At 38.0% G+C, this 11,000-nt stretch overlaps 1 protein-coding gene across 1 annotated transcript; it reads right to left on the bottom strand.

Moving 5' to 3' along the window:
* Positions 1 to 5,365: 5,365 nt before the first annotated feature.
* Croc (forkhead box protein crocodile) lies at positions 5,366 to 10,440 on the bottom strand. The gene is made up of 2 exons (XM_070295005.1): positions 7,463 to 10,440; positions 5,366 to 5,935 (listed from the first exon to the last, which is right to left on the bottom strand). Exons 1-2 carry the CDS (start codon positions 8,824 to 8,826, stop codon positions 5,809 to 5,811), a joined length of 1,491 nt encoding a protein of 496 aa, XP_070151106.1. The 5' UTR covers positions 8,827 to 10,440; the 3' UTR covers positions 5,366 to 5,808.
* Between the last annotated feature and the right edge of the window lie 560 nt (positions 10,441 to 11,000).

Here is an 11,000-nt window from a genome sequence, read left to right as displayed (position 1 = left end):
CATAAGAGAAAGAGGGGAAACGCGCGAGCACATATCCGCGCTGCCTCACCGCCCTACGTCAGTTTCGTAGAGCAAAATGTTTGTTTAAGTAAGGCCCGGAGCCAAACTCTTTTTACTTGCCTTTTCCTCGCTCGAAATTGATGATTGCACGCACCGCTAATATGGCCACAACGGTTTTACGCGCAAGGCGGAGGGCGAGGAGAAAAAAAGGAAAGGAAGAAAAAGACGCGATGACGCGCGCTAGGCAGAAACATGCTACGGAGGAAATTTTAGAAAGACCGTCGCGAATCGATTTTCTCAAATTTACTTCGAATTCTGAAATTTCGCCTTAGCTTGAGACGCGAAAATCTTTTCTTGCGAGCAAACATTTTCAATCCACTCTTTTAGATTATTTTTTTAATAATGAGAGAAAAAAATATTTTATAAATCGACTCAACGTGTATAAGTCGATGTAAATAAAATATTTTGAGAGATTATATCGTCTCGCAAATGGAATTAAAAAGTGACACTGAGAACATTTCAAGCGATTTCTTTTTCGTGCGTGTTTACGATGCACGTGGTAAGTCAACCTTAACGCTCAAACATTTTTTCTCAAAAGAATGTTTCCCTGTCACACCATATCCTTTTCACTAACGTCATGTGTTTAAAATTTTAATTCTTTGGCACTTGACATATTAACATCGGTGTTTTTATCACAATTTCGAAAAAATGAAAAAATTACGGCTGTCATTATAGCTGCTTAATACTTTTAACGTCACAGCACTTTGATCATTTTTCATGATTTTATATTGAGCGCGATACTTTTCTTAAATACTTAATAAAAGTCACAATATATTTTATTTATTATATATTAAATATTAAACTTTGGTTTATTTCGCTATTACAATATTTAATTCGTCAACTAAAAAATTATACGACGCGAATGGATATCGTAAAATGTTTACCGTAGAGATAAAGAACAAGAGGGGCTACTGCATTTACTTTTTCACCCTCGAATCGCGGTTCTTAGCATCGCAGTACCTCGCTCCGATGGTTGAATTTGTGTGTTTGCGTGGATTATTGAAAAGTCAATAATGGCGGGAACATTTACGCACAGTGCGAATAGCTCTTTCGACATACTTGATTTTTTCACTCACTGATATCAATTTACATGATCGACGTGTAAATGTAGCAAACACATACAATGAATATCAGCATTTTTAAATATTTATTTATCTCTTCTATTCTCGATTGAAAATAAAAAGAAAAAAATATATAGATATAAATTACATACGAAATAATTGTGAAAAAATAATTAATTATATTTTAGTCTTCAAAGAGGCAAAGAGAAACTAACATGAAATGTAAAATTTACAAGGCAAATATACAATGACTCATAAAAGTGTTTAAACACATTCGTATCTACAAATTGAATAAAATTGTTTAAATATTTGAAATATATGTAACATCTAATCTTTGTAATATTAATTAAATAATATATAGTGACTCATTTATAAGCTAATGTATATTAAATTAGATGTCAATTATCAAATTATAATATATTACTGCAATAACATTTTCCATGTCATTATATAGTCGAACGAATGCTCATACAAGTTCTAAAAAAACAGCCATGGACCGGTCGATTTAAAATCACGTTTTGCAAAAGGCTCGACGTCGTCTTCCGCCCCAGGCCGGACTTAACCCCATCTGTCGAAACACGTGCTCTGAATAAAGCGAGGGGTTTAAGAACAAGGGTTTCGAACGAACCCGTCAATCTGTTGGTTCGCCGAAAGATAGAGTGTCTATATTAACCTACACGCTGTCACTGTCAGAGTTTCAAAATCCTTCTCGAACAAGCGTTAATCCATTTTGTTACTTTTGCTTAAGGATATGCAAAATCTTATCCCGCTCACCGGAAGTATTCAGTTCTTTTTAAGTTTTCGAAATCGCATTTTATATATGCTTAGGCAGGCATCAGATTTTTAAACTAGATAAATCCTAAATCTTAGAATTCTACATCTGTTCTTGGAATGTGTACATGATTGTCATAGTATGTCTACTATTTGCAATCTTGATGACGGATCTTTCGATAATTTGACACATTTTAATATTTAAGTTTGCATATTTTCAAATTTTCGTTTGAAAGGTTTTTTTTTTTTTTTTTTTTTTTGGAGTTTTCCACAATTACACGATTCTCTCTAAAATTCTAAAAACTTTATGATCTTTAATCATCGCTCGATATCATTTTAACCCTCGAGAATCGAATATAATTTTTTTTATAACAGCACTTTTTTATATACCCTTTTTTCCAACTACTATCTCCGATTTCGATATCTATATCGATAAAGTAAGCGGCATAAATATTTTCGGTGCACTGCCTTTCGATATCGTCAGCCACAATACGCTTTCGCTGTCGACGGAATAACGATTCTTGGATCGCTAATAAAATTAATGAGTTAGTTGATGCAAATCGGGAACATGCGGGTGTCAAAAGCAGGCGGATGTGCTACGTGTTAGATCCGTGCAACCATCATAAATGCCGCGAGAGACGCGAAAAGACGGAATGCCGATTTGGTTTGGTTGGATGTTGGAGCGGCATAAATGTTTCCGCTCTTCCGCGCGTTACGAGACGCGACATTAATCTATCGATAATTCCACGAAATTCGCAGCAAATCATTCTGTCATTTCATCGCCAACAACTTTGCTTGGATTTTACGCGGAAATGTCTACTATTCATTTGTCATGAAGAATGTAGAATTAATGTAAGAAATTAATTATGCACATATCTAGTGCCATGCAGATAAATGAATTTCTTAAAAATATGGAAAAAAAAATTTACAGGAAAAATTTTATAAATATGTTATAGAGAGAAAAACTTTAACTTGGAACAAATGGTATTCTACATCTTGCACTAATTTTGTTTTGTTCTTAAAGTTGTCGTGCATCTTATGTATACATTTGTAACAATTCGCTTTTCGTCGGTATATAGAGATATTAATTTTGTTCTTTCTTTTAATATTTTCTTCTAATTCCCAAAATGTGAATTTAAATTGTGTAAAATATAAATACAAATATAAATATAAAACGATAAACGCGCGATGCTCTCGAACAGAGTTGCAACGATGATCGCAACAATTAAATGTCGAGTTATTTTTACGCATACTTAGCTTATTTTGACAGCGCGGTCATCGATATTTCCGCCAGTATAGTTTCATCAATAAGTACAAATATAAAAACATATTTCGCGTATAAACGATGTTATGCGACAGAAAGCAATAAACATTCAGCGTTTTCACTAATAATACTTTTGCAAGTGCATGCCTCGTAAACAAAACGATGCACGCGGTGCAAGCAGCTTTCATGGCGGGTTTTGAAAGAGAGACAAAACATTATTCGAGATTTTTGCGTTTATTTCGTAAGTGTGTTCGCATGACGTACTCATCCCTACGTGTACTGGTACGTATAATAATATAATAATAATGTTAATATCAATAGACGCGCGCGCGCGTTTTGCATATATGTATGTATGTATGTATATATATATATATATGTATATGTATACGTATGTATAGATCTGTCTATTTATACATATATAATGTCTCATTCTATATATACAATCTATTTCTATCTATATGTATGTATATTTGATGCTCATAATAATGTACACGCAGAAATCTGATCACCTATATAATTATCGATCAATTCGAGCATTAAACGCTAATTATTATTCACATGATTCGTATTTAATGTACGCGCAATTAATAAATATATATATATATATATATGTATATATATTATCTCAGCACTTTTTCGTCGAATACCGCACGAATCTCCGGCACCAAGAAAGGTCATCACATAATTAAATGCACAAGAACGAGGTGCAATCTCTTGCGAAGAAAGTACAATATTCCACTAATCGCTAAAGCTATTACTCTTTTTTACATTTTTTTTTTTTTTCCCCATTGCCACCATTGTCAAGTGTTCAAAATTTGAATACTCCTCCAGAGGCAAAGACTAAAGCTGAATAAATTTTCATCATCGACATCGAAAACATAAGAGCACACGATTAGTTTTTCTCAGTATACTATATACATTATTATATAACTTTGCTATTTTTTGCACCTCGTACGCTACCTGAACGCTTCCAATCGATTATTATTTCCCAATTTATCGATTAAAATATATCGCGTCGCCGTAAATTTTAATCTATATTTAAATATAGAACAATACACACGAATGTGTTTCGTCATAAAACAACGTTTCGTTTTAAATAAATAATCTTGTTTGCTACAAAAGACGATTGTACGAGGATCATATCGCTATTAAATGTCATTTTATGACAGGGACATGAATTGACTCGAAACTCTCGTTATTCCAAGATATTAAAATATTAAATCGTCTCTATTTACGATAAAATAATCTAACGATATATCTGGCCGTTTGTTTCACGAGCTGCTTGTAACTCGCTCATGTATCCGACATGGCGTCGCATTAAATGCGAAAATTCTGGGATCACTCGTTGTGGAATAATCACGGCTAAAAAAGCGGACATTTCGGGATCGGGAAATACTCGATACCAAACGCGTCGCGCAAAGCGAACAATGACTTTTTTATATCCGTTCCAAGGATATCCCGGCGAAAAGAACAAAAAGAAAAAAGAAACGTGAGCAAATCATGCAGTCATATTTTCGAAATATCGGGATAGTGTTCGACGTAATACGAATTCCGTGAAAAATCGCGCACTCGACAAAAAATCCGAACCGCACGATCCGGGCCGATGACTTTGATTCGTCCTTATCGCTATATCTATCGGAAGCAGACAATTGGCAAACAGAGACGCGCCGAGCGATATTTCCATGCGCTTCGCGCGATTTACGGCGGTTTGCACAGATGTGCGCGAAAACAGCTATGGCCGAAAAAATTCGTCGGATAGGTAGGTCAGTGACGGGTTTCGCGATGTTTACGCAGGTGAGAACGATTAAGTCGAAATTCGCGATTGATTTCCTCTTCCCGGGCATTCACTCGCGTCTCATTCATTAAATATTAAATCAAGCGAACCTACCGAGTGAAATAAGGAAAATCGACTCATACGACTATCGAATTTACGATGCTGTTGATGAATCATATCTCAGTGTGTTAAAAGGGAAGAGGAAATTCACCAATTAAAATTTATGGTCCTTTTTATATACATCATTTATATGTATCTTTTATATATTATTCTGGGAACTATGGATTTTAATCATTCAGGTCTTTAGATACAGAGTTCTTTGAATCGAAATATTATCAAATTTTCCGGGTAATTGTGTACTAAAGATCTTTTTCTAGTCTCGTTACACTTTCGAAAAAATATTTCAATTTTCTAGTAATAAGCTTATATTATATTAAAAAAAAAAAACAAAAAAAAACGACTATTAATGTTTTGAATTAATCGAATATTGTTGGAATATTAATAACAATATAAAAAAATGAGAAAAGCAATATTGTGGATTCTTGTATCTTTCTACCAAGAAAACTCGATAGAAGTTTTAGCTTAACCGCTACTCGTCACATAACTATCCTCAACAATTCATTACGCTAATCGTCGCATTAGCTAATTGCCTATATATTAACGACGATTTTCCGCGATACGATTCGATACGGGCAGGAAACTAGGGTTACGTAATTTTTTTACCAGTTTTCTCTCCGACACTTTTTCTAGTTCCATTCCTTGGCGAGTTCGTCTGTCGAGGGGATCCATTCTTGTTTCACGTAAACCAAACCCGGATCGTAATGATCGCCATGGTGTTCTTCAAGATCCCGTTGATGGGACCTTGAATTCCGATATTCTCAGTACTTATGCAACGTTATCGGTAGATTGCCGCTAGTGTTAACAGCGTTACAGTCTTGATAATATCTGTGGTACAGCGGAGGAGACGGTGCCGCGCCCGTCGAAAGCGGTGTCGGCGGGCTGGACCTACGACAGATTAAATTTACATTTTGAAGGTTTTTCCGAGAGATTTCAGTTAGTCTCATTTATTATCTACAATTTATTTAAAAAATTGATTTTTTTTATCAACAAATATATACTGTGATTATCAGTTTAAATAATCTATCTACCTATTAATTTTTATCAACAACTGTAACACACAAACCGTTATTTATGTAAGAAATTTTTTTCATCTGTGAATCCTAGATTTATAAGATGCACCATAAATTAATAATTCACTAATACAATCGATATAATTCTAAAACGCGAAATTTTCTCAAGTAAAAAATTTCGTATGTAAAAAAATTGAATAACACATAATCTCTATGTTAATTTTTAACTTGGTAAAATATGCAATAAAAGTATTATATTTTATAAAAATTATATTAATTATGATTTTTGTGTACGAATTATTAAATATTGGAAGATTGAAAGCTTGTCATATGAAACTGTGTATTTATGTGAGTAACTAGTAGTAAATATAAATGTTTAAATTATGTCAAAATATAATTTCTCTCTTTTAAGTAAAATGATGCGAAATGTGGCTTGTCAAATTTTCATACAAAAACCACTACCATCGCGTATGTATTAAACTTTCGCTACGATTTATTTACGACGGAGAAATTGCTCATGAGAGAAAGTTACTCCTGAAAGTTGCGCTTATGCATCTGAATAAATCATATTATCATTTCAATTAATTATTAAGGTCAATCTCTTATAACGTCGTTTATAGTAGCAAAAGGAGAATTTTATATTATATAATATATTCTAATTATTTTCAAGAGAAAGAGAATTAATGTTATAATATTATAATATAATTATAGTAAATTAATAAGCATATATAATATGATAAATAAATATATAATTAATATATTAAATTTTTTTGTAATTTTTTTATATACATATATAGATATTCTTAATATCACTTAATACTTATTAATTTTATAATTAAAACTGTATTATTTAGCCCAGTGTACAAATCATTTCTAGCTATCGTTCCATTATTTTATCGACATAATGACGAAATATCTAACAATCTCCTACGTGTTTGTATGTGTGTGTATGGAGAAAGATGTAATAATTTATATATTTTTATATCTACATTTATATAAACGATATATTTTTTCTTTTCTTTTTTTTTTTTATTGACGAGGAAAAATTTATCGGATTTCAATTTTTAATATTTGATACTTTTAGTTTACAATACGCCTTGTCGTTTTAAGATAAATTTTAATTAATATCAATTTATAACCATATTGTATTAATGTATTTAGTAAATTCAAAATGGAAATGTATATTGAATTTAATGCACGATTATATTACTTGATATTTTATAAAAAAAAACAATCTTTATAATCATTCATTAAATCATGTATATTATATCATATCAGAAACTAATATATATTATTTGATAATCTTCGTAAAAGACTTTGCATTTTATGAAACGACCATAACTTTCATGGAATGGCAAACAATCTGAACCGTTCAAAAAGCTTAATCTATCATCTGCCTTACCTGTAAAGCTGACAGCTCGGGGACTGGGTGTCCTGGTAGATCGCTGCGTCGGGACTCGCGGCGTCCTGATACCACTGCGAGTGTCCTACGGCGTTGGTCGCGTGGTTTCTCGCCGAATTGTACTCGGCGTGGTCCATGATGGCATATCCGGCGGCCGCCGGCGCGCAGTACGGCGTGTACATTGTGCCGGGTGGCGAGGCGTTGCCCCGGGAAACCGTGCTGGTATGTCCGTAGCCGGTGGTGGCCATCATCGCCGCTACCGCGGCGGTCGTGGTGGTCGTGGTGGTGCATGCGGATGACAGATCCCTGCTGCCGCTACCCATGGACTCCCTGCTGCTCATGATGGAATGAGGATGCTGAAGACTATGCGGATGGTGCGAGTGGTGTTGATTGTCGCGCGCCATCAGACCACCGCTGTTCTCCCGGGTGGTCATCAACGCGTCCACGCTAAAGCTGGTCGGGTCTAGGCCGGCCATGGAGACATCCTGAATGGACTCCTGGTGCACTTGATGTGCCTGGTGCACCTGATGACCTAAGGCTGTCTGGATGACGCTCTGCCCGGGCGCCGCAACGGCCGTCGTCGTCTTGGTATCCTGTATCGGGCTGTGCAAGCCGTATTTGCTCGCCTGGACTGCCGCCCCCATGCAATGAGTGCCGGCGTTGTGATCGTTTACCGGCTCCCGCTTAGGCTTGCACAGGCTGGTGGTGCTGTTTTCCAGAGCGCCGAGCTTCTTCGTAGGCGTGTCCGGTGGCGGTAACGCAACCTGGCTACCGCCGGATTTGGCATCCTCCTGCACTCGTTTCTCCGGCACTAGACCCTGCCGCTTGAGCGCTTCCTCTTTTTCCTTAAGCGCGTCCTTCTTCTTGAAGCGTCTGCGACGTCTCAAGTAAGAGCCGTTGTCGAACATATTGTAGCTATCGGGATCGAGGGACCAATAACTTCCCTTGCCCGGTTTTTTATCATCGCGCGGCACCTTGATGAAACACTCGTTTAAGCTGAGATTGTGCCGTATGGAATTTTGCCAGCCCTGTTTATTCTCGCGATAGTACGGAAACCGTTCCATGATAAACTGATAGATGCCGTTCAGCGTGATTTTCTTGTCGGGCGCGTTCTGTATGGCCATGGCGATCAGCGCGATGTACGAGTACGGTGGCTTTACCATATCCTTACCGGCGTGATGGATGTGCTGCTGACCGATACCCGATACCGGATAACCCGCGGCCGTCGCGTAGCCGCCGTAACGATATTGTTCATAGTAACCCGGGGTGGCGCCCACCCCCGGATACGACGGCGTACCCATGCCCACCGGCACCGCCGTCGCATGCCGATAGTATGCATTCTGCTCGCCAAAGAGCGTATGCATCCTCGTCTTTTTCCTCCGTACGATCAACGGATAATCGCGAATCGCGGATTACGTCTTGGAAAAAAAAAAAAAAAGCCTTTCTTTTTTACTAGGAATCCTCTTCTCTTTACAACGCTCGCTATTTTTTCTTCGCGTCTGTCGAGATATAATTATACGATACACATGTTTTTTGAATAATTGTGAAAAAAATATCTTCGAATAGGACGGTTGTTATTACTCGTGAACGCTGGATCGTTTCTTCATCGACGAATGTGTTCGTTTATGTTAAAGAATGTCGCTTGCGTTAAAAATTGCTTATATAATTTTTTTTACTTCATTTCGTTATGTAGATTTTATTGCTTTTCTTCCGTTTTCAATTATTTTTTCTTTGCAATCATAAATTATTATTCGTCGATAGAATTAATCGTTGTCTTTAACCGTAACTTATCCCTCGGATCTTATTACCTTTCCCTTCGTTCAATGTTATCATTAATCAATAATCGTCTTCCTCCTTAACAATCGGATATTGCATTCGCGAGCGAGAAAATTCACGCACGTATCCGTCACTTTGAGCACTTTCAGCACGCGCACTTGTCGTCACTGCATCGCCGCGATCCAAGGGCGTTATTCGAGGCAGATCGATAAATCGCTACGTGCAATCACGCTCAGCTGGTACCCCGAGGAACACCGCGTTCTCGCTCATGGAATCCGCGGCGCGTCCCGCACGCGTGCTGCTCCGCAGTAGTATTTTGTTGACCGTGTATCCCGGGAATCTTCTCAGACACACGAAAGACGGACGGGTGTATGCGCGAGGTGCCGCCGCGGTAAAGGTAGGAGAGGCGTAGATGCATTCGGTTGATCGGCGCGACTCGGTTGCCGCTTACGCGGAGAGACGCACGCTAACCCCGTTAGTACCCGCGTGTGCACGCCGCGGTATTATGATACACAACAGGCCGGAGTTTACTCAACCCCGAGTAAAAACACACTGGGAGCTCGGCGTCGCGCGCGGCCCGGAGTGCTCCGCGTTGCTCGAGGACGGCTGCGCTGTTCGTGCCGCTTTCAAAAAATCACGAGGTTTCCGCTCGTCGCGCCGCGCTATTGGCCGCACGACCGCACGCGACTCCGCCTGTACCACGGTACCAATCCGAACACGATGCGGAGACCGCTTTGAAGTACGTCCCACGACCTTGCCAATGATCGCGTCCCAGTCGCTCGTGCAGTCACGCCCTCGACAAACTCGCGCAGGGCTCGAGGAGGGCTGCGTGTAACCGAGCCGCACGAAACCGCGACGCGGAATTTTTCCGCCGCCCGATCGGCCGTCGGATACTTTTCGCGGATATCAAGCGGAACAACGAGCCCGAGGATTAAGGTGGTGATCTCTCGGTGGACCTTGACCGGAGATAACGGAAACGGCGGCAGCGAGTGATAGTTGCATGCGCGCGGTGTCTCAGCCGGGGATCGAGCAAGTGTCGAGAATGTTTAGGGTGACAGTGACAAGAGAACGAATGGTCTCAGACGGCCGTGTGATTAAGATTTTACGGCGCACGTCCTAGAAGCTAGTGCTATCGGTATAAACCGGCTTTTTTATCCCTACACCCGGATACGCGATTATATTTATCTTATCCATTTCCCAAATTCGTGAATATTCGAAATAATCGTATATTCCGTAAATTCAGATACCTAAAAATATCCGGATACTCAGATATTGACAGCACTACTAGAAAGAGAATACGAGAGAGATCATCGTATTTTAAAGATACTTATCTCTTAATATCTTAATATTTCTTTTGTCATTCTTAAGCTATTTTACATGTTAATTATAAGGCGAAATTAAATTAAATTCGGAGAAAGTATTGGCGTTACTCGTGATCGACTGTGAAATATTTTTATCTTTCTTATACCTATGTGTGCCACAGCTTTTTCCCCTGCTTGTAATTTTACGGGAGTGTTTCTCGAATATTTTATATAAATGAAAATCTCAGATAACCCATATTTTATTAAAAGATAAATAATAAAGCTGGAAATCGAACGCTAATTTAGAGGGCTAAATGCGCACGGAATATCAATGCGAATCATATCTAAATAATCTCTCAAATCTTTAAGTTAACTAATTTATTTAATTTAATTTTATATGCACGAGCCAAGTTTGAATACATTGTCAAACACAACATTAAAATCAAATGAAAATTATATGA

The sequence above is a fragment of the Polyergus mexicanus genome, unplaced genomic scaffold (genome assembly GCF_030449975.1).
Source record: "Polyergus mexicanus isolate NDT 795.1 unplaced genomic scaffold, iyPolMexi1.0 SCAF_4, whole genome shotgun sequence".
Taxonomy (NCBI): Eukaryota; Metazoa; Arthropoda; class Insecta; order Hymenoptera; family Formicidae; genus Polyergus; species Polyergus mexicanus.
Note: the sequence above shows the minus strand (reverse complement) of the source record. Positions and strands in the feature narration are given on the sequence as shown.

Coding starts and splice junctions, on each gene's coding strand:
- Croc (XM_070295005.1), bottom strand. CDS start 8,826: ATGCATACGCTCTTTGGCGAGCAGAATGCATACTATCGGCATGCGACG. Junction 5,936..7,462: donor CCGAGCTGTCAGCTTTACAG/GTAAGGCAGATG, acceptor AATCTGTCGTAG/GTCCAGCCCGCCGACACCGC.